The sequence below is a fragment of the Epinephelus moara genome, chromosome 11 (assembly GCF_006386435.1).
Source record: "Epinephelus moara isolate mb chromosome 11, YSFRI_EMoa_1.0, whole genome shotgun sequence".
Taxonomy (NCBI): Eukaryota; Metazoa; Chordata; class Actinopteri; order Perciformes; family Serranidae; genus Epinephelus; species Epinephelus moara.
This window is the reverse complement of record NC_065516.1, coordinates 12,023,158-12,047,684: the sequence shown is the minus strand read 5'-3', so window position 1 is coordinate 12,047,684 and position 24,527 is coordinate 12,023,158. Positions and strand designations below refer to the sequence as shown.

At 40.8% G+C, this 24,527-nt stretch overlaps 1 protein-coding gene across 1 annotated transcript in view; it reads left to right on the top strand.

The window, feature by feature from the left end:
- The window catches only part of sh3kbp1 (SH3-domain kinase binding protein 1), a 41,946-nt gene extending 19,007 nt beyond the window's left edge, over positions 1–22,939 (top strand). Inside the window, exons 6-18 of the mRNA XM_050056625.1 lie at positions 2,217–2,306; positions 11,477–11,546; positions 14,137–14,231; positions 14,416–14,511; positions 14,633–14,684; positions 14,769–14,840; positions 16,546–16,681; positions 16,779–16,849; positions 16,987–17,093; positions 18,892–19,029; positions 19,399–19,610; positions 19,704–19,767; positions 20,668–22,939. Coding sequence (XP_049912582.1) covers positions 2,217–2,306; positions 11,477–11,546; positions 14,137–14,231; positions 14,416–14,511; positions 14,633–14,684; positions 14,769–14,840; positions 16,546–16,681; positions 16,779–16,849; positions 16,987–17,093; positions 18,892–19,029; positions 19,399–19,610; positions 19,704–19,767; positions 20,668–20,706 — 1,242 coding nt within the window. The 3' untranslated portion in view covers positions 20,707–22,939. The remainder of the gene's footprint in view (positions 1–2,216; positions 2,307–11,476; positions 11,547–14,136; positions 14,232–14,415; positions 14,512–14,632; positions 14,685–14,768; positions 14,841–16,545; positions 16,682–16,778; positions 16,850–16,986; positions 17,094–18,891; positions 19,030–19,398; positions 19,611–19,703; positions 19,768–20,667) is intronic.
- Positions 22,940–24,527: the final 1,588 nt, after the last annotated feature.

Sequence of the window (24,527 nt, the reverse complement as noted above, 5' to 3'; positions counted from 1 at the left end):
CTTATCTGCATTCATACGCAGATAATACGTGTTTATAGAGATTAGCTATAATGGCCAGCACATGAAAGAGGAAGTTTTTACCTGGATATCTGTTACCAGCACTGGAACCCCCAAAATATTGGCTGTTGCCCCCAGAGGCTGAAGTGCTTTGATTTGTTAATTGTCGCATAGCCGCCCATCAGCAGTCACCTGGCAGTGTTATCTTCGTCAGACTGATAGCTGATGGGTTCAGACTGAATGCAGTTTTCTCCACTTTCCATCCGTATGCTCAGAATTTTACAAGTTACACACGTTTGCTAGAATGTGCAAAATGTACACAACTACTTTGCATCTTGTTGTTTATTTTTTAAGGCAATTTACATTTTTCATTTGCAACCTTGACATAAGTAAATATAGTTGCCCGTGAGGTAGGTAAACAGCTAACTGTGGCAGCGACAGTAAAAGCTGCTTTATATTGGCAAAATTATAAGTGTTTAGAAAATACTGAGTAAACAGAGGTTTGTTGACACGGAGTGGGTTGGACAAACCTAGTATTGCTGCCCATATCTCAGATTTGTTCACTGACTGCTGTTTCTCCTGGTTGGAGAAATAGTTGTCCAATCAGAGCTTAGCAGGCAGGGTTAGGAATGGAGATGTCATCCTCCTACATAGCTATATTAGCTACAGACAGGCAACAAATTACATGAAAAACCTGAAAAAAGTGAGCTGGATGACAGGATGACCAATGCCCCAATCCATAGGGCACGAGGGGTCACTGAATGGTTTGATGGGTATAAAAATTTTGTGGATCATATGCTATGGCCCTCGCTGTCACCACATCTCAATTCAACTGAACACCTATTCAAGATTTTGGACCAATGTATGAAGGCCCTGACTCACCAACCCAACGGTCAGCTGTTATTTAATGTCTCACAGTTGGTGAGCATCTGTCACCCTAGTAGTCAGTGCGGTGTGTCCCGCACCATTGCCCCTCATCGGCCCCTGTTGGCTTGTTTTGGCCAATTTGGTGAATAAAATCCCTTTGATTGGCAGTTCAGTGCAGCCCCTGAGAAGAGAAACAGAACTGAGGAAAATAAACAAAGAGCTAAAGTCAAGAGGGAGTGAGACCAAAACTTGTTACACAAGGTAACATTATTTTTCTTTAGCCATTAAACTCTTTAGCAGAAACGTTTCCTAATGGTTTGTGTTGTTGTTCACTGGCGCACAGTAAATATGCTCTGTTCTGTCAACATTGGATTGCGTTGTTAATGTACTAACTGGCTAACTAGCATCACAATGGTCTTCTGGTTTCCCTTTTTGAATAACGTCTAAAGACTACTACCGTCTGCTGGTGTGGAGAATTATTTCCTCTCAAGCAGGCGTAGAACATACATGCTGGTTGGCTGTCAGCTCTAGTCTTTCAGTGTGTTCATGTGAAACTTTTTTGGTTGTGACATGGTCAGACAACACAGCAGAAGGCCCTGATCACCGCTAGTTTCCTGGTTTGATGTGTCTGATCCTTTAGACAGCGCCCTCCACCACCATCATCAAAACACAGGAAGTGCCTCCAGTAGAGTTCAGAGACTTGTAGAATCAATATCAAGGCATGCTTAAGATGTTTTGCAGGCATGTGGTGGCCCAACATCTGACTTGCACACTTTATGTTGGCTTTTCTTTTTTTTTTCCCAGCAGCACAAGTTGTTGCGAGTCGACTGACAGAAATAATAACAGGCATATTTATTTTGATCACTATGTCTCTTGCTCCTGATTGGTTGGGACAAAACAAACAAACAAAACAACAGCTCACTCATCAACAAATCAGCAAACACAAACACAACGTCAATGTTTTGGTAGATAACAGAAGTGTAACAAAATGGTAATTCGTTGTAATTGTCTGACTAAAAATGTGGCTAAACTCACAGCTTGTGTTATTCAAAAGTGCAGCTAACTGCTTACAGCGCGAGGAACAAATGGAAGCCTTATTTTAGGAACAGTCTGACCATACAGAAAGACAGTGGAGGGGTGGATTATGCTGCAGTAGTGGTGACTCGAAATCTATTGAAATTGTTGTGAATTGAAGCTGACTACTGCTGCTGCCACCCATGGAGCATGCTACATACTCTCAGGACCACCAGGTGTCAGTGTTTGAAACTCCAACTACAGATTCTTTGGTGAAGTGTTCCTTTAAATATCAGCGTTTCATTGTGTGTCATCTCACCTCTCTGTGTCACCTGTAGGTCCGAGGGTTTGGCTTTGGTGACATCTTCAAAGATCAGCCCATCAAGCTCAGACCACGCTCTATGGAAGTGGACTCAGAGGTGGACAAGGTGAGACACACACTCACACACACACACACACACACACACACACACACACACACACACACACACACTTACTTCATACATTTTTTGATACTGTGATCATTGCATTGTGAGATGCAAGGGAAGGAAGTCCCAGTCTTGGCTCCTCCCCATCCTCTGTCTCAATTTAACAGCACAGGAAGTGGTTTTATGTTGACACACACATGTTCACAGACACACACGCACACACATCCTGCAGGGATTTGACAAGCCAAGCAGAAGTGAGAGCTCCACAGGGCACAGAGAGAGAGAGAGAGAGAGAGAGACAGAGAGAGAGAGAGGGAGAGAGAGAGAGAGAGAAAGAGAGAGAGAGGAGGGGAGGTAATACAGTTGGTTTTCACTGACGTTTACATATTCACACACACTGTCTCCTGCTGCTGCCGGCGCTGATGTAGCAAAGCTCCGTCTGTCTGTCTGTGTGTTTAACTGGAACCAGAGGAAAGGACGGTAGGGTCAAGTTTTCTGTTTCTGTTCCTCTCTTTTCCTCTCTCCTCTAGATTTCTGTTTTCTTCGCACATTTGTTTAATTTTTGTTCTTTTTCTCTCACATTCTTCTCTTATCCTTAGATTTTCTGTCAAATGTGCAACATTTCATGTGAAATTAAGCAATGTTTCAAGTGTTGTGCTTAAGCGTCAGTGCTGTTTAGTTATTCAGAAGGTTTGTTAGAGATAAGAGGTTTTTGTAAAAAGAGTTGTGCCTGTTGATGGACAAAATGCCACTTCAAAGGCTGTCTCGCCCTGCTGAAAGTACATCCTGGGGAGGTAAACACTAAATTTGTTTTGATACATTTCTCATGAAACCATCCAAGTTTATGTATAGGGAATTAAAGGGTCAGTTCACCAAAATTACAGAGGAAAAAAACCCAAAGTTTCTTCCTTCCAGTAGTTTCTGCCGATGCAGATACTTTTGGTTGTATTTTCAGTCCTTTTCAAAAGGTCAGCGCACCCAATTTTTTAAAGAAGTTTAAAAATTCAGATATGTGAAAACTTCTACAAATAAAACCAAAAGTATCTAAGTGGTCAGAAACCACCAGGAGGAAGAAAAATGTGGGATTCAGGTTTTGTACTTGTGGTGTACTGTCCTTTTAATGCCATATCCATAAACTGGGCTATTTTTAAGGGGAACAATTATGCTTCACTTATTCTCTGTCATATATATTATGTTACAATGTCAGATGTTCATATTTAAATGTGGCCAAAGTTTCAAATAATGAGGTAAACGTATGTAAAAGTAATCCCTATGAGTAAAAACCTCAGGCTTTTGACCATGTTGAATACTGTTTCCAACATTTAAACTACTTTCAAGACAAGCTGATGTCAGCTTGTGATGGATTTCTTTATGGTCATCTGCTCCAGACACACTACTGCAAGTGTTTACATCACATAACCTACATTGCTACATGTAGCTATATGCTAACATCAGGAAAACCTGTAATCTTGGTTGCCAGTGTTGTTAATTTCCCTCTTATTTCGAATCATATTCCTGCTGGAACATGTCCGGTTGTGTTCAGAAGCTTTTATTGGTGATATTAAACAGGAGAAAGTGACACTATACACAGTCATACCTGGAGTACAAGTACAGTGCTACATGTAGCTACATGCTAACATCAGGAAAATATGTAATCTTGGTTGCCAGTGTTGATAATTTCCCTCTGATTTTGAATCATATTCCTGCTGGAACATGTCTGGTTGTGTTCAGAAGCTTTTATTGATGAGTTTTAACAAGAGAAAGCGACCCTATACACAGTCATTCCTCGACTACAAGTACACGTAGCTGCATGCTAACATCAGGGAAACATGTAATTTTGGTTGCTGATGTTGTTAATTTCTCCTTTATTTACTGCTGGAACATGTGCAGTTGTGTTTAGAAGCTTTTATTGGTGAGTTTTCACTGTACAAAGTGCCACTATTATCTGTTACTGTCGTTCCTCAGCTGCAATTATGGTGCAGAAACACCGAGAAATGGTATGCCCAGAGAGGCCAACCAAATAGAGGAAACCAGGCTATTTTGGAAGGGAGGTTTAAAGAGACAGGTGCTCAAACGGAGTGTTTCAGATAGACAGTATGAGGAAAATAAAGTATTTCTTTTTAACATTAAAGCATGTAAGTATGTTTTAGAAGAAACCCAAAATACATGTGTGAAGCTGAAAATGAATACATCAAAAGTCTTTCGTGTTTCTCCCCAAAAACATTAGTCCTGGCAGCTTTTAAAAGCACATTTTGACTATCAGGAAACCTTCTCACTAACCTGCTTTCTGCATGATCAGTCAACCAAAAGTCTAACCTCACAGAGTACACCAAACCTGAAACTCTCATGTTATCTTTTGAGGAACCAAATGGCACTGTGGCTAATAGATAAAGAAGGTAAGAAACACAGGATTGAAACAACATAGACAACTCTTATTGGCCATCCTGTCGCTCCTGCAGACATATAAGAGAGTCTGTGTGTTTGTTCCAAAGGATGTTTGTCAGCCTGTCCTGCTGAGTGGGAGGCTGTTATGTTGCTTTATGGTGAGACGAGTCTCTCTGCTCTCTAATGAGGCTCTGGAGGAGGTGACAGTAGAGCCTCTCCATCCGGGATGAGGGGGACACTGAGTCATGCCAAGCCACGTCAACTTTATAATTGAACTGGAAGGTTAGCTGCTTGTGAACTGGGAGCAGCTACACCAGTGCTGAACACAGTGACTAAATGTTGAAGTGTATTTCAAGTGCTTCTTTGCTGGTTGATGATGCGAATTTGGATTCAACATGTTTCAGATCTCAATCTGGCAAAAGAGGAAGTTGTCAGTGTTTCCTCCAGATTTTTTTTTTCCTCCGCAATGAGTCAAAGTCACTCAGCCTTGTGATCAGCTGAGTCTACAGTGAGAAACAAACATCTACAGTGTAAAGTTTGGGAGGGGTAGTCAATCTCTAAGGCAGGATCATCCTCCAGGCTGTGGTAGGACCACATTTAGACTCTCTATAAAGACATACTTGACATTGTTGTCTTCATTGATGGGTAGTTTATATTTAATCTCCTCTTAGCCCTGTGTGTGTCATCACTTTCTAAGCCTCATGAAAGCTCCCTCTGGTTTGCGTTATTGGGCAATTCAAAATATTTATATGCAATGGACCAAAAAATCTGTTGTGGATTTATTTCACTCAGCCAAAAAAAAGTGATTATTTCCTCGCAGTCAGCAGAACAATGGAGGGCTGCACCAAATTAATCATCAGTCAGTCAGAAGAAGACACTAGCTTAGTGCGTACAGAAATGATCGGTGTCTCTAGGTAGATATTTTGATAATGATAATAATTGAGAACAAGGTGATGGTACATGATGTCTGTCTTACAGTATATATACTGTCTGTACTTTATACTGTGAGGAGGTGACAGAATGAAAGAAAATATTGTTTTATGCGATTTAATGTCATACTGAAGAAACTGCAGAAACGTAAAGCTTAAAGTATGAATAATAAAGTTTTATATTATCAGTGGATGAACTGACTGTGTAAAATGTGAATGGGGTTGCTTTTTGTGACAATCCAACCCAAAATAAAAAATACATGTTCCTCCTCTTAGAGAGAGCTGTATATCAACCTAGGTTGTTTGGTGTGAGTTGCAAGGTGTTGGAGATATCAGCTGTAGAGATGTCTGCCTTCTCTTGAATATAATGGAACTAGACGGCACTTGGCGCAGTGTCTCTTTCCAGAAATCATGACCCGGTTGCTCAAGATAATCCACAGACCTTGTTGTGAGCAGTGTCATGTAGGAACTATTTTCTTTCTACTGAACTATACCCGCCAACTGTATCACTGTGCAGAAGGAAGTGTGAACCTACTGCTAGCTCATGCAACACCGCTGAGCTTGCTAAAATTACAGGTCAGCCGAGAAGTACGCCATTGATGTTTACATCCTATGCTGTCACAAGCATGAGCCTCTAATGGATCTGGAAGTCCCACAGGATCTTAGCTCGGTCATTCTCAACCACCTTAGGACATGTCTTCCATTTTGACCTTGGGACTTCCAGCCCATACTCAGTGCAGATGTTCCAGTACACTATGCCAGTATGTAGATGTTGTTAAGCTGTCCCAATGTGAGCAAAAAAAATCTCTTGATTTAGGTGATAGAAAGCCGCCTCCATAGGTGTGATACTTTTAGAAACATCAGCATATGTCATATGAAAACTTTCACTAGCAAAGTCACCACACAGTGCTGTGCAACACTTACATCAAGGTAGATCGTGTTTGTTTCACACTTTTCTTGTGAAACCTGCAGTTGAGCAACTTCAGAAAACTGACGCCATGGTTGAATTTCCTGCCTCTGGTCACACTGTTTTAAAATGATGCAGCTCTGAAACAGACGTACAGTATAGTGAATGCAGCTGCACGGTCATGTGAGGCTTCTCCCACACTCAAGAGGAAAATAGTTCCCTTTTCATTTTGAAACTAAAACTGGGGAAATTAAAAATGTCTAACTGTCTGAGTCCCTACAAAAATAGTTGTGTTATTACCACAACTTGCTACTACTACTATTACTACTACTACTTATTGGTTAATCCCCATTGCTTAAGCGCACATGGTGGAATGTAACTCAGTACATTTACTCAAGTACTTAACTGCAGATTTAGGTATTTGTACTTGAGTATTTCCATTTCATGGCACTTTATACTTCTACTCCACTACAGTTCAGAAGACAATAGTGTGCTTTTTACCTCATTATATTTATTTTGCCTTAATAATTTCTTTACAAATCAAGATTTACATACAAACATATGGAAAAACATAACACAATGTCAAAAATAAATTAACTACCCAACACTGTATAGAAAGCCTAAACAAGTAGTCACTTAATCAATTAGTTGATTTTGATAACAGAATCATATAAGTAAAAAATGCCTCTTAAACATGAATGCATGTGTTATACTGATCTCTTTTATTTTTTGATACTTTTTGTACATTTTTCTGATAGTACTTTTGTACTTTTATTCACTTCTAATGGAGTGTTTTTACATTGTGGTATTAGTACTTTCTCTTAAAACCACAGTGTGTAGAAATTTCTCCCATCTAGTGTTGAGATCTAGCCTGGAAATCCAGACCCAAATCTAGAAAGATTTAGGTTCTGGCCATGAGTAATGAAAATGGCCCAACTCGAGGGGCGGCACCAAGCATGCATTTGTAAATATCACTGCACGCAATTGGATAACACTACGACCAATCAGAACAATACACGGGGTGACGTATACCCTTAGCTACCAGCGGAGCTAACTGGTAGATTAGACTCTTGCCGTATCCGGTCAGCAAAACAGCAGAAACGTCCTTCTTGCAAAGGAAAGATTCGAGCGCCGTCTTCTGTTCCTCTTTTAGAGAAAAAGTCAAGTCTAACTCGTTCATTGTAGCGGCCAAAGCCGTTTCAAACAACTGGTGTTCATCCGTAGCCATCTTGCAATGTTTACTGACTGATGCCGGACTTCGCAGCGCTGTCGTCATCTGTTTAGCTCGCCTCTGGCCCGCCTATATCAGATACACCAGTGTGATTGGTGCAGCTCGGTTTCATGGGCATAGGTAATGAGCATCATTACTGATTGCCAGAGTGACTCGCTGAGCAAATTCAAATTGTGCTCCAGCGAGAACTCTGGATTTCCAGAGTAGTTGAGATCGTATATTGCACTCAAACGGATAGCGCACTCTAGCACCTCACTGTTTCAAACACGTATTGCAACAACGGTAGCCGCTGTGTACCAAAAAGCTATGATAACATTGATGAAACCATGTCATCCGATACTTCATGGAGTATTCATTCAGGCTCCTACACAGACATACGCTCGCGAGTTGCCTGTGTTTACATTGTAGGACTGTTGGGGCGGGTGTAGTCTGAGTGGGTGGAAGTTCGCTGCAAACATCAGCCTCTCATTGGGCGGAACGAGCCACCCGCTGAAGTCCCGCCCTACCACCTCCGGTTGCAGTTTTCAACACGTCCTTTACTAACTTTTGCGGTGTTTGATCTTGCGGGGATGTAGCCATTTTTCTGCCATGGTTCGCGTCCTGTAGGCGATATTTCTGTGGGCATGTTACACCAAAACCTGTTTGCCCCCGGTGATATTTTTGCAAGCGCACCGTTGCTGTGGCACCGCCAAGAACGATTGTGATTGATTGAAAGAAATACAAGCAGCCGGGGCGTTTTTTTCTCCAATCTTAAAGTGAGAGTCGGCCCAGCCAGACCTTTCTTTTCTTGAGAAAGGTCTGGTGAACGAGACTAGGGCGGGTGTAAATTGAAACAAACCAATCATGTCTTGTCTTTTGACAACTGACAAGTAGCTCAACAGCAGTGCTAACAGCGGCTAACAGGTCACGTTGCCTTTTTTATTCCCTTTTGTGCTGTCTTGGCGACGAGGATTTTGTCTCCCGTGATGCTACATATGGATGATCCTGCATTATGCTCAAAGAGTGGGACTTTGTTATACTGGAGTACTGGCCTGGCTCTCAACGAAAACGCCGAAGGCGGGGCTGTATGTCCCTTGCTGGCGGATGTATTCTCAAGATGGCGAAACGTTATGGCACCCCCCGGACGACTTTCCCGCACAATGTACAAACAAATCCAAAATTCTCCTTTTACGAGAATAAGTCAGATTATTGGTGGAGGTAATAATACACCAATGATGACATATTTATGAATGCAGACATCATTTTTTGCCAATAAACAAATGAACATGTTACACAATGTCCCTTTAAGTAAAGAATCTGAAAACTTCCTCCATCAGTGCTGCCTATAAGAGGCCGGAAACATGTGATACTTGAACATGGAAACGTCTCTGTGATGTTGTAATGATGTGTCAATGCTTGTGGCACCACATGGGTCTCATTATAGAGGGAGAAGGGTGAGGAGAGAGAGGAGAGAAGCTGGTGGGGGAGGTGGTGGTGGTGTGGGTTTTTTTTTTTCTCTCTGGCCGAACAGAACAGAGCTGTGTGTGTGTTTGGGACAGACCGGGTCTTGTGAATATGTGCGTGTGTTTTCCTGTGGAAGAGCCACCCTGGTTCCACAAACACTGTCAAGGGATCCACTCCAGCCGGAAAACAACGGCTCCTTTAACAACCTACACCACACACACACACACACACACACACACACACACACACACACACACACACACTTCATCATGCAGTCAGCTCGGTGGTTTCTGTGCTAAATCTGATCTCATCCTCTCTAATTAGCTAGTTAGACTGGAGCAGTGGGACAAAGATGTTCACTGGAGGAAAGTGATTACTTCAGTTTAATTGTTGTTTAGTTTTGTCTCCCAGTGGACGAGTTTTATTGTTATGCTTCTGTGCCGTCGGTAGCTAAGGCGGGATTCATTATGTTTTCAGGTTGTCCGTCCATCTGTTTATCTGTCTGTCCATCCATCCGTCTGTATGGTGGAATAAATGTCTACTTGGACACAATGATAAACTGATTAGATTTTGAAAGTCGTAGGTCAAAGGTCAATTTCAAGGTCACTGTGACTTTGTGTCCATCTCATTCTCTTGAAAGTCTCAAAAGGCCTTGAGGGAGTTTCCTCAAATTTGGCACAAACATCCACTTGAACTCAAGAATTAACTGATCATAATTTGGTGGTCAAAGGTCAAAGGTCAAGGTCACTGTTACCTCACAAAACATATTTTTGACCACAACTCAAAAAGTCATGCACTAATTATGACAAAATGTTCACACAAATGTCTAACAGAATAAAAATTATAAAGTGATGACAACTTTACTGTGACATCATGATAGTCTGCAGAAACACTTTTGTGGCCGTTATTCGCATCAGCTCAGGAACAGAAAGGAAAACATTTGGTCAGACACTGAATTGGTGACACTAATTTGGGGCCCACCTTGAATCTGTGCTGATTGTATAGATCTTCTGTGCTGCCGGGGGAAATGCATGTAAAGCAGCCATGTTTTTACAGACATGGATGCATACTGTAAGTGCAACATGACTGGTTCGCTGTAGCATACAACTGCAAAGCGGTAATGCTTGTTCACACTTTAATTTGTGAAATTAGTTCATTTTTACATAGGGCTAGGTGTATTTAATACCTTTAATTACCAAGTAGTGAAACATCCCCAGTGAAACAATACCTGCATTTGAGTCTTGATTCTCAGCATACTTTCTGTTGCTGCCATCTTTGGAGCCACTCAGTTCAACATCTGCCCAGTTAGCACAAGCTAACCCAGCACCGGCTATCATCCAACACCGAGCCATTAAACGGTCCCAAGAAACTCACACCAACAATGAAACGGCTCAACTCTGTCCTTAAATCCATTAAATACATTGGGTAATGTCAGCCTGTGATGCTAACTGTTATCCTTGTCACTGTGTGTGTGTGTGTGTGTGTGTGTGTGTGTGTGTGTGTGTGTGTGTGTGTGTGTGTGTGTGGTCGGGCAGACTCTCACAACTGTCCCTGGTGCAAAGCTCACACTCCTGCAGCTGCAGCTACAACCCATACATACAGTCTGTGGGCTTGTGAAGTCGAGCATGGTGTGTTTGATGGAGTGTCAGTGTTCAGAGATGCCACCAAAACATTTTCCTCCTATGGGAATCGAATTAAGTACTCTATTGGTATCGGTATGATTTTGAGGGTACTGGTATTAGTATTGTCATCATAATTTTTTAAAAGATACGAAGGATACATAATTCTGTTTTTCTAGTTCTGTTTGTTTTTGTTTGTTTTATTTGTAACAAGTAATTTTAAGTAACAAATAGTTTTTACAATGACATTCAAATAGCTGAGAACTCTGAACTCATTAATTATATGACACAAGGTTTTAGTGTGCTATGTTTTAGTGCTGCAGAATTTTCATTCACAATTTTGTGTAAAACATTTAGTAATATTACAGGGAGGAGAGAGACAGATGTTCAGGGTCTTTTTACCAACACTAGTGAGTAAACTTCCCTGTCCCTATCTCAGTAACCACAGCTGCACCAAACCAGGTCACACTATTCTCTAGAGACGTCGGTGAAACTCACCATGGTGAGCACAGGAAGTCTCAGACTCAAACAGAGTGGTTACACCAAACACATTGTGCCACTGGTTACACAATGATATCTGCCGTAAATGTGAGCGCATCTGAGGATGAGATTTGTGTGAGAAACTGAAGGTTTTCTTCCATCTGTCCTTCACGCAGGCCACCGAGGGGAAAGCAGCGAGTGTTGCCACGGAAACCATGAAGACTGAACCTGATGGCAAAGCTAAAGGTGAGAAGTTACAGCTTTTCTGTTAAACACACAGTGATAAATTGTGATTAAAAACGTCAACATCAATGACCCAAATTTATAGTTAAGCAGCAGCAGTGATTATCCAAGGAAACTTATAAACAGTCTTCCACTTTTTAAAGCATACTGAAGTTTTGAGATCATTTCCTTTCATGCAAAAGCTTTCCTTTCTTTTGTCACAGTATTGTAATGTAGTTGCACCAGGCTTTCAAACACTTCCTTGCTGAAACAGTTTGTTCAGATGCTTGTGGAAAGTTCTGACATCCAGGTTTTGAAGCGTATTGTGACTTTCAAGCTTTTTTTTTTAAAGGTATTTTTAGTTAATGAGTTTAACATCTTTTACAGCAAGATGTGCTCTGTCATACAACATAATTGTATGAAATAATTTAGTGACCTTCTCAAGTTCATTTTTGTATTTATTGTACACACAAATTGTTAACAATTGTGCAAAAGTTGTCCTAACATAAAGGACATTCCACAGTGTGATGCAAAAGTGTTGTATCACACAAAGGGTGTGAGGTGATTAGCACTGTTGCTACACAGCAAGAGGATTTCAGGTCCCCATCTCGGCCCGTCTGTATGGACTTTGCCTCGTGCCAGTGTGGGTTTCCTCTTTCCCCAGGGTGCTCCAGCTTCCTCCCACAGTCCAAAGACATGCACGTTAGGTTTATTGGTGACTCTAAATTGCCTGTAGGTGTAAATGTGTGCGTGAATGTTTGTCTGTCTCTATGTGTCAGCCCTGTGATAGTAATATAGCAACTGATAGCAACATATATAAAATATATAGCGAGAAATTTAGGCATCAATTCAAATCTCAATTTCATATTGAGCTACAGTACATGTCAGTAATCTCATTAAATTCTGCTGCTTCCACCTACAAAATATTACCAAAATTTAGTCAGCTGTGTCTGTACCTGACCTTGAAAAGCTTTTTCATGCTTTTGTATTCTCACGCCTCGACTACTGTAATACATTGTTTACATGCCTCAGTAAATCTTCAGTGGTTTGGCTTCAAGCAGAGCAGAATGCTGCAGCTCGTATTTTCACTTGGACAAATCACAGGTCACATATCACCCCGATTCTCACCTCCCTCCACTGGTAGCCACTTAACTTCAGAATTGATTTTAAGATTCTTTTAATAACGTTTAAAGCTCAACATGGTTTAGCCCCCACTTATACAGCTGAGCTTCTGACTACCTGTGCTCCCAGTCGAGACCTGAGATCCTCAAGCCTACCCTGGCTAGTCGTCCCTAGACCAAGGCTGGTAACTAAAGGTGACCAGGCTTTTGCCATCAAGGCCCCAAAGCTCTGGAATTCTCTGCCTGAGGAGAGTGGGCTGGCTAACACTTCACCTGTTTTGCTTAAAATAGATTTTAATGGGTAAACTTTCCCTTTTAATGCCTGATTGGGACTTTTTGATGTGTAACTTCTGTGTTTTATTTCCCTTTGTTCTATTTTTGCCTCTGTGTACAGAAAATGAGTGAATGAACACACTGTTAGGTTTCATTATTCCCAGACTGTAAGTGTCAAACAGAAACCTTTACACTGCTTGGTATTTATTTTGAAAATAAAAGTTGGGAAAACCCCATTAAAAGGAATTGATGCAGAAATGTGGATTATCTTTTTCAAAAGGTTCCTGGGTTCAGCTTTCTTGCAGTAATACAATACAGGATTGCACACTGAAATGCAATCATAGCCCCCTCTATATAAACAAATAAAATATCAAAAAATAAATATTCAAATATTTAACTTAGAATAGAATGAAATTACAAAATAAGCAGTGAAATCGAACAAAGTATGTAAAAGTAGCTAAAGGAAGGAACTAAAAACGAAACATGTTAACTAAGACGATACAATTATGTATGCTCAAGTACACATATCCACATAAAAACTGTGTACAGTAAGTGCAATATCAGTGTAATATGTGAGCTACAGTGCAAAAAGAAACCTTTTGCAACACAAGTATTCTTTAATGTAACTGCTATTTGTTTTTGAGCCAACCCAATGGGACAATTTGTTCCTTTCTTTCTCTACTTTATATCAATGGAAAATTTTCCAGGCTTTTCTTATTACAGGATGACTTTTTGTTTACTGTAAACTATGGTGGTCTGTGTGGTCAAAATGTGTTGAAAATAATCTGCTTTTACGAAATTATCTCTGTTTTCTGTTTTTGTTTTTTGTTTTTTTGAGTAAAAAATTTCTACAAAACATTTCTCTCTAAGCAAATTTGTGTTGTCCATTTGAACATCGGGTTGGGTATATGAAACTGCGGGTTTGGAGGTCCTTAACCATATAATTTTCAAAACTTAATTCCTTTCATTTTGATTTTTGTGATTTATTATGCACCAAGTCATGCCTTTTCAGCATAAATTAATTGTTTAAATATCTTTAATTTTGTCACAATAGAAGTCCTTTGCTACTTTGGGGGGCGGGCAGATGCACATGTTCTAAATATAGGAGGATATGGCATCCCCCCCTGAGATCTACACCTATGCACATTGTAAACCTCCTCTACTCTTTTATTTCTTGGCTGTTTTCCTTTTCTTAAATTTGTCTTGAATTTGATTGGCAGGGCGGGAGCTGTGCAAAGTCCTTTTTCCATATGAAGCACAAAATGAAGATGAGCTGCAACTCAAAGAGGGCGAAATCATCACCATCATCACCAAGGTAAGGCAGCATATATATGTGTGTATAACTCTGCCTCCACGTGGGTGTGTCTGCTTGGATTTTTGCATCATTTGGTTTGTTTGATTTGTTTGTGTAAGAAAAATTTGCATCCAGGTGCGCATTAAATACACAGCGAGCATTTAAAGTGTAGTTGAGACCGAACACTTTGCTTTCTGTTGTCCAGGAGTGTGCTGATGCAGGCTGGTGGATGGGGGAGATCGGAGGACGGCAAGGTGTCTTCCCAGATAACTTTGTGAAGCTAATAGAAGTGGAGAAAGAGGTAATCTTGGCTTGCAAAAAGTCGTATGTTTACCGTGACATTAGAGACCCAGACAGTCGCAAAGACGCGAGAGATTCTTGAAGTGTTTTTGTGATGTGTCTGTGTCTGTGTGTGTTTCCAGAGACCAAAGAAACCGCCTCCTCCGAGTGCTCCTTCAGCTAAACACACCACAGGTACAGTACCATCATTACTTCTTTCCTCCCCTGTATGTTTATGTTCTGAGAGAGAAACAGAAACCTGTAAACTCTGACCTGTAGAGAGAAAGTCGGAGGTCAAGAAGGTTCCTCCTGAGCGACCTGAACATCTGCCACAGAGGGACCAGGATCGAGGTACAGTCGAGACCGATTTGGCCGCACTCAGCTCACCTTCAGCCTGCAACTTTCCACTGATCTGTTCAGCCAGCAATGGACGGATCACTAACTAACATGCTTATTAATATCACTAATCCAGCATTGATTTGCAGGATGGCTTTACAGCTGAAAAAGGAGGTACAGTTTCAGCGTGAAAAAGGATGAAGGGGATGTTTTCGAGTTGTAAACATGAACATTTGTTGAAATAAGAGCCGTAGTAAAATTCACCTGCAGCATGTTTGTCTTTTGTTATAAAGCAAAGGAGCAACTTTGTGATTGAAGAAACACTGTCAGCAACATTCTTTGTGCAACAGGAAGCTTTGGGCACTGTGGATTTGATCTTGACAAACACTGGCACTCACTGGTGCAAAACACAAGCTAGACCTGACAAATGGTGCACACACAATATTTGACCCCAGTCAGTCAGACGTTGCTTGCTTGCAAGACTTGTTTTGTTTGCGGTTCTGCGGGAAACTCGCACGGGTTCATAGTTTTCACCAAAGTCCGTACATTTAATGGAAACACACAGGATTCATATTTCTTTTAATGCGCATTTCCCAATGATTCGAATCACTTTTGGATGGAAACATAGTTATTGTTTTTCTCACATTCCTCCAGTGAACGAAGAATCCAAAAACGGAGAAAACATCTATTTACAAAGTCTTACACAACTCGTGCAGAGGAATCTAAGTCCCATGTATTCCGTCAGTACTTTTCAAACACATTTATTTTCACAAAACTCGTACTATTTAAAGCCGGCCTCTGACACAGAAGTCTAGGGCTGATTTAACCCCAGTTCACCCCTCATGACAATTGGAGGAAAAATCAGGTCTGGGACTTTAGTCGGTACTGATGTTCAGCCCAGATGACCTGGTAATGTTTGAGGTTTACAGATTCAGTCTTAAGCCTTCCAACCTGCTCAAAGACTTGTCTGGACTGCCCGGTAATTTCAAACTGTTAGAAGTTTAGTCCAGTGGTTCTCAAACTAAGGGTCATGCCTCCTCTAATGGTTCATGGGATAGGTCTGAGGACTCATGCAATGATTGGTAGGAGTGGAAAGACAAAAAAATGGGGACCTCTCTCTCTGATTGACCTGATAATAAGTCACACATAGTCACACATAGGGATGCACGATACGATACGATATATCGATAAATCCACTTCATTCTTTACCTAATTTTAGTGATCATCAAGTGGTCATCAAATTATTGATGAGATTGTGTTTTTTTTATCAAATAAGTCACTACTCAATAAGGTTTAATCTCTTGTATACTCATAAAACCAAAGGCAAGCAACATAAAAATACTTACATATACTGCTGCCACCACTTTGACCTGACCTCCCTGATCCTTTTTGGTCTTTGTCGCCTTCCGTTTTTGTTCTTTGCTTCTTGTTTTGTTTTTCCCTCCCTTCCCTTCTTGCAGCCTTGGGCGACTCCAGACCTTTCTTCTTCTGCTTTTATTTTGTAACAACCTTCTTTAGCTTTGCTTTAGCCCTCTTGGCTCAGATTAACTTCATCAATTGCTCACCTACCTTTCCTTCACCATATAAGGCATGTCTGTGAGTGTTTGAGTCGCACGTTCACCTCTCCATGTGCTTATTTGTGTTTTACAATGATTTTTTTGTTTGTTATTTTTCTGTTTGAACATCTGTGTGTTGTATGATTTTGTGTGTGTGTGTGTAGGTGAGGAGGTGAAGATTACAGAAATCCCTAAGCCTTCCCTCCCAACCATCCTCCCCAAGAAACCCCTACCCCCAAAGACAAGCCCCTCCCCTTCCTCCCAACCCCCACGGCGTCCTGAAAGACCACCGACTCTAGCGTCAGTACACACACTCTCACATTCTTACGAAACATTAAAACCCCATATACTCCTGAGCATATCCAGCCTAATATTGTTGTATGGTTTACCTGCTCAGGTGTGAAAGCCCTAAACCTGAGGGCGGGGCTTCGACACCAGATTCTGCCCCTGACAGGTCACATGACATTGGTGAGTTTGACTGACAGGAGCGTCGGCCAGTGAGCTCGAGATATGGTGCTTCAGTGACTGTGAGAACGCCATGTGAAACTTTACCTGCTGATGATGATAATCAGGTGTGTGTGTGTTTCTGATGTGTGCTTGTGCAGATGTGGACCTCGACGCGGTGGTAGCGACAACAGAGAAGCTGAGTCATCCGACGGCGTCACGGCCAAGAGTCACAGACCGCCGACCTCGCTCACAGATCATCACACCTGTGAGTGTGTTTGTAGTCTGTCATAAAGAACATACTTAATTACTGGAGTTTGAGGTATGCTGTTGATGTTCACTATTGCGTCACAACCAGTGGTGGAGGAAGTACTCAGTAGTGATGGGTGGACCCACTCTTATCACAATTTTAATTCCTGGAGTTGATACACATAAATGTATGTGTAAATGTATCAAACCTTTCCAACCTTTTGAGTTCTGATACTCCATTATTGTACATGGCTGTCGACAGCTAGTGCTGCCTGCCCCACAAAACTTCTCTTCAATGCATTTAAAGTTTCATCAATAATGGCAAAACATTCATTTCAAGACCATGGTTCAGCATCCCACTTATATGTTGGTGATGTTACAGAAATGTCATAGACCAACAATCTGTTGTTCTTTGAGGGGCAAGTAGCAGAGGTACCAGTTACCTCTGCAGCTTTGTGCTGCATTCATGTGGTGCCAGAATAATCTTAAAAAGAGTTCTAGATCATATTTTCACCTGATCAGTTGCCTTTGCTCTTCTCTATCAATGTGCTGTGTAAGCACAGTCAAAAGAACGACCATGCAAGGAGCACATGAACGCACCATTGGCCTTGGCTGGCGGAGGTCTCAACTCAAGTCTGATTTAACCGGTCCTGACTCACTGGACTAAACTTCTAACTGTTTGAAATTATCGGGTTCATTCAGTGCTGTTGCTGCACTACATTATGACACATCATAGATTCATCTGGACAGTCGACAAGCTGATCTGGTACCTAGACACTAAAAAGACTCATTCAAAAACATTTTCACCAATCACTAGTACTCAAATCTTTTACTTTAGAAAAAGTAGTCATAGTAGAAAAGTATTGGCATCAATATATACTTAAAGTATAAAAGCAAATATACTCCTTCTGCAGAATATTTCAGAGTAATATATATTATGTTATTGGATTATAATTATTGATGCATTAATGTCCACATCACTTAAATGTTGCAACTGGGTAGCTTTTGAATTCACCAAGGGATGAATTAAGTTTTTAGTTCTATCCATAGAAATACATCATGATGTATTTGTTGATTATATTTTGTGGAATTCTCAGGCACAAGTACCTCAAAATTGTACTTACATACAGCACTTAAGTAAATATACTTTCCACTGCTGGTCACAGTGTAGTGCACATAGTAAATGGAGGAGCTGCTTACATCTGCAAAACATAAAAACAAATGAAGGCTGCAACTAGTTAGTGATTCATCTATCATTTTTTCAATTATTTGAATAATCGTTCAGACTTTAAAATGCCCCAGAGCCCAAGATGACATCTTCAAATTAAATTTTCTGCAAAACTCATCGACCAAAACAAAATTATAGATAAATATTTGATTATGTTTTACTGACAAAGTCATTTTAAAGTCACATTTTGGATTGATCCTTTCCTTTTAGTACAAAAAAGTACAGTTCGTTAATTTCCTGTTTTCTCCTCAGTAAAAACAGTATACTGTGAAAATGAATATATAGTACAAACTGTATACTGTACTGTTACACAACTTTATCTCAGTTGCGTAACTGTCTGGTGTCTATGTTAATGTTTTAACAGTGAGTATATTGACAATGCATATAAGCCATTTGTGTAAAAGGTATTGTACTAAGTAATATGACACTTGTGTTGTGCTTCAGTGCAAAACTCCAGGAGGTGGAAGGAGCTGCCTTTAATATATCATGACTGTACTGCAATTTTATATTTCTCATAAGTCTGTGTCTGTAGAGGCCTTCATAGAGCCACAGACTTGAATAAACAAGACCGTCACTGTCTCTCTTGCAGTCTTCCCTGTCTAGTATTGATCTGGACGCCCCTGCAGTGGCAGACAGGAAGGATAAAGATAGAGGGAAAGAGGAGCCAGAGCCTGTTCCCTCCAGACCTGTAGAGGTTTCCCTGAGAAAAGGACTTCCCATCATCTCTGTAAGACCACTTTCACTGTTCTCTATTTATTTCATCCAGCAGAGGGCGCCATGCCACTGATTTTGAGCCCTGTTAAAACATGCTTGCTGTTGAATGTTAGATGTTACAGTTTGTTGTCAGATGACGAAATTATTTTCCATGATGTTAAGTTTTTATTAAATTAATATTAAATTTTCCACTTTATGAAGTGCTTCGAAAACCCTAAAGTTAAATATTTTTGCTGTAGTTTGTATTCCTAATTTACTGGAAGCTCTTCAAATGCATGAAACTAAAGCAGAACTACCAGGTTAGATTTTTAGATGTTTGAGGAAAACACAACAATTCTTGAATTCCTTTAAAATCACTGATCTTTGTTCCACCTGCCCTCAGGCCCCTGACGGTAAAGCACCACTGCCTGCCAAACCCTCTGTCCTAGCCCCGCCAAATGCCAGCCATCGCCCTGCATCCCCGTCTTCCTCCTCGGGTCTGAGCCCCTCCCCCGAGCTCCGGCACTCACCTCTGACGCCCCCAACACTGGAGGAACTCAGGAACCAGCTGAGAGACCTGAGGGCCTCAGTAGAACTTTTGAAGAGCCAGCACAGGTACATCACATGCACAGTATAAGCCTACAGGTGTGTGTGAGAGCATACACAAGTGGGTGTATCAGAGTCATGGTGTGTTTGTGTGCATTTCAGGCAGGAGATGAAGCAGCTGACCAATGCGCTAGATGACGAGAGGAAGATTCGCATTAGTTTACAGGTGAGACTCATGAAGAGAGTTTAGATGTTTATCAATGGAAACAAAGCAGGTTCAACATTAATAATGGTAACAGGTGAATAAATGAACCATATGGACTAGATACGGCTATTCGCATTTTCATGTTGGCTACTGTTGTTAGTAGCCACTGAACAGCATTGGAAAAACACAGAATTTTAACATGAAACTGCTTTATTCAGTGTTTTTACCAAATTAAAAAATGGCGTCTGTTTATTTTGGAGAGGAAGAGATCTCTGTGGATAATTCGGCTTCTGGTAAAAGCCTCCAGAACATCTGGGTCTTAAGTTATTAGAGGAGAAAGGTGAGCATTCATTAGCAGGTGCTGGGCTAGCGGCCATTTGTGACGAGCCAAACAGCATCAGAGACACACTGATATGCTGTTTTTATCAGGATCAATCACCTGGTCCATTTGTTTTGGAGAGGAAGAGATCTCTGCAGATAATTCTGCTCCTGGTGAAAATCTCCTGAACGAATAACACTAAAGGAATCCTAACCGGGAGTTCACATGGGAGAAGTTTCAGCTGGTTGCAATCTGCAGTTCACACATATAGATATATAGATGCCACTAAATCTTACGTGCTGCTTTTTTTAAAAAAAAGAAATATATTTGAAACATTCTCCTCCTGTAATTTATCATTGTAAACCGGATACTTTGTGGTTTTGGTCAGAAAAAAAACAAGTAATTCAAAGATGTTACCTTGAGCATTGGAAAATTTGTATTTGATTTATTAATTGAAAAATAATCAGATTAATTGAATATGAAAATAATACATTCATTCTCTTGTCATGTGACTCTAATATCAAGAAAGGATTTAAAGAGCAGCAACTAAATGTCTTTCAGTGTACAAGAAATTAAATCACACGTCCATCTTTGTTTTACAGATGGAAGTAGAGCACATAAAGAAGAGCATGTCAAAATGAAGACTAAAGCATCCTCTTATCATCACATCGGAGGCCAACATTTGAAAACATTGTCACTGTTGGCCTGAAACACTTCCGCCAAAACAAAGTTTGTGCCAAATGATCATCACCATCAAAATCAGCAACAATACAGTACCATGGAATCAGCCACCTCCCCCCTCTGACGCCGCCTTATCCTGCGTTTACTTCTTTATTTTTCTTTCAAAGAGGCTTCTCTTGTTAAGTTTACTGCTATCTTGTCGAATGCTTGCTGTGCCACCGGTACTGACTGACCGCGGCCTGTTGCAGTGTGTTGCCACGGTTACGCAACGACGACACAGAGGCTGAGTGCCGTGGCAATCACGCTGGTACTTTTTGTTTTCTAAATGTGAAGGAAACTTGGAACTCGACCTTTGTAGCCCGGTTGGTACAGACGACCTCTGTGCTGGTCTGTGTCCACTCTGCGGCCTTTGCCTGTAAGTGTGTGTGTGTGTGTGTGTATGAGTGTTTTGTTTTCCATCCTTATGAGGACTGCAGTTTTAGGCCTTTGAAATAGGGACATTTTTGTAAAGTGAGGTTGTTTTTGGCCGAATCATGACTTCTCCAACTGGCAAGATTAATGTTAGGATTTTGGTTGATCAAAGCCTTTACAGTGAGGCACATTGTTAGCATTAGGTTTACTTTGTTTGACACACTGAGCTTGATGTTTCTATGGTACACTGCAGGCGGGTGGTTTTGAAGCATCAGCCATTAACAGCACTGGCATTTGGACATATTTCCCTGACCCATTTTTCCTCTTGATACCACGATTTTTTAATTTGCAGTCAAATATTCCAACTGTTTGGAGGCTAATAAGCACATCATGATTCTTCCCCCTAAATCTAACCAACATGTCAAGTACTGATACAATAGGTGCTATTTAAAGGAATAGTGGACACTTTGGGAAATATTTTAAAAAACATACTCTAAAGATAAACACAACCTCATGTTGTGTCAATCACGTTTGCACACGCAGTCCGAAACTTTTGTCCGTCATTAAAATTTTTGGAACACGTTCAATTTTCTGCATGCAATAAAAGCCATTAAAAAGTTGTTTGACCAAGAATCAGTGAAGAAATGTGGGGGCAGGGCACATCCGTGACAAGACAAGGAATGAGTTGCACAGTATCATTTCATAACTTCAGCAGGTCAGATAGTAATATTCAGATAGGCGATGATGACGAGGAGGAAGATGTGGACTGCTCACTGCCGGAAAAGGGGTGAAAATTAGCATGTCCAAGCGGTCACTGCCGATCAGAGCTGGAGCTGATAAATACCTGTGACTGACCATTCAGAGAGGGTAATAAGTGAGCCTTAGAGGTGCTGATAGGTTGATTTTGTTACCCTTGGACAGAGCCAAGCTATCTGTTCCTCCTGTTTCCTGTATTTATGCTAAGCTAAGCTAAGCTAAGCTAAGTGTCTCCTTCATACTTAACATTCAGTCGCAAGAGTGGTATCAATCTTCTCATCCAACTCGTGGCAGGCAAGCACAGAAACATGTTTCCCAAAAAGTCAACAATTTCTTTGGTAAATTCCGAAACTGTCCTGTGATATTTGTCTGCAAATGAAAGGTATATGCAAAGAAAAGCACTTGTCACTGCATGAACACGCCTATGATGTTTATCAAGCCTTCTGGACCAAAACATTTTCTTTTACTTTTTTTTTTTTTTTTTTTGCTTTTGCACTTTTGCACCACGACTCCAGAAACCTCAAGAAACAGCTGTGCTGGTCGCATCACCCCCCCCCCCCCACCCCCTAAAAACAATAAAAACTGAGATCAATGTGCATCTGATGTTTCTGGTGCTCTTTAGGCAGCAGGTGAAGGGTAACGTTAAGGACAGGGTTGTAAGAATGTAGTCAGTGAAAGGACCTCACAGATAACAATGTGTGTGTGCATGTCTGTGTGTATGTGTGGTAGCATGTACGGCTGTTTGCCTCCCTTCCTTACATGTGCACAGAATCTATGGCAACCCGTCACTGTGGCCTTCCTGTTTTTGACTCCAAATCTTTCTTTTTCTCTCTCTTTCTTTCTTTCTTTCTTTCTTTCTTTCTTTCTTGCTTTCTTTCTCTCTTTCTTTCTGTCTTTCGTATGACAACAAGAAAACTGCTACAACTGAGTCTACAGATTGTTTTCTTGACTTGGTCCTTCCTCTCCAGGATAGTGATAAATATATACTTTTATATTTCAGTGTAATAAAGATGCTATTATGTACTGTACGTGTGCATATTGTGTTTCTTACCAAACATGTTTGAATTGTCTGTTGGTAAAATGTGTGATATACAGTGCTGTATGAATGAAGAGTAATATCTGTTGCTCTTTACATTGTTTATTTAAACAATTGGTGCTCCTTTATAGATAACATGGGAGAGCATGGTATGTGTGTTTGCGACAGATGAAAAGGACATCTGCGTGACCAAAAACAGAAGTAAAAGTCCTGATTCAGCCTTAATGGGCACTGAAACCACCAAAGAATTTCTGCAACAGCATTATTTAGATGTAACTTAGAAAAAGGAAAGATAAATACATATATAAAATCACTGAAACTGTGAAAAACACATCATGTCAGTAGGTAGTAGTAGTTTTTGGGGTGTTTAAGTGTAGAAAGAAATGCCACAAAACACGAGTTTAAAGTTAACATTAAAGCATACCATTTTGAATGTGCTGTAGTAATGAACAAAAGTCAGACCAGGACTGAGAAAAGGGTGTTTAAATCATCAGCCTGAACACTGTAGGTAGAAAACCCACACTGACACTCCACACATAAGAGCTCCCCCACCCTGGGTTCAGGCCCCCCTCCCTGAGTTCGAACCAGGAACCCTCTTGAAAGCTTAAAGCAATAGGAGCTACAACAAAGAGTGTCAGACAGAGGGTGAATACAGGCGTTCCAGCACAGACAGTAGGGAAGTAATGTGTTTTTTGAACATTAAAGTGTAAACATGTTCTCGTAGAAACCCAAAATACAAGTATAAACCTGAAAATTAGCATATTAGGTCCTCTTTAAAGCCCAGAGTACACTACCTGCTCAGCACCAGACAGCAGACACAGCTAGCGACTAGCTTGTGAACACAATGGAGCATTTAGCAGCCAAGGAGACAGATGTTTCCTTGAGGAGCTGAAAGTGAAATGTTGGACATTCACCAGGTGGACACAAACATGACTCTTAATAAACCATATATGTATATGTGTTACTCCATAACTGTAAACTAGCAACTGTTTATCAACAAGTTTGCCATGTCAACTTTTAATGTGATATGTTGGCACTGTGTTCACAACTTGTTTCTGCTGCCCCCAAGTGGCCAAAAAAATCGGTTGTGTTTAAAGAGATGGTAAAATGAGATCTTTTACATTAGCTGGTTGGGGTTTCATGATAAATCCTGATTTATGTTGAAGCAGCTGGACTTGTGCTGTGTCTTAAATCACGCACTTCTGTACTTACACTTACTATTTTGGGTGCATAAGTGCATTCACACTGAGAAGTACAGAAAAATGCAGTGCAATATGAGTACCCGGATGGTGCACTCAAAATGGTCAAGAAGTTGAGTGTGGAACTATGGACACTTCTCGCCCTCGATGGTAGCCATCTTGGCTATGTAGCGGAAGGGGAGGGACCACTTTTCAAACAGGAAATGGCGGCCGAGGACTGTACGACCGCGAACATCGCTGCATTGTACAAATACATGTGTTTTTTGCAATAAGCAGCACTATACTGTTGTTGGGTATAAGCCAGCAGTGTGTTTATTGGGTTAATTTAGCAGTCTGTAATGATTTGTACCGCGAACGATAACGCAAATGCTAATGATAG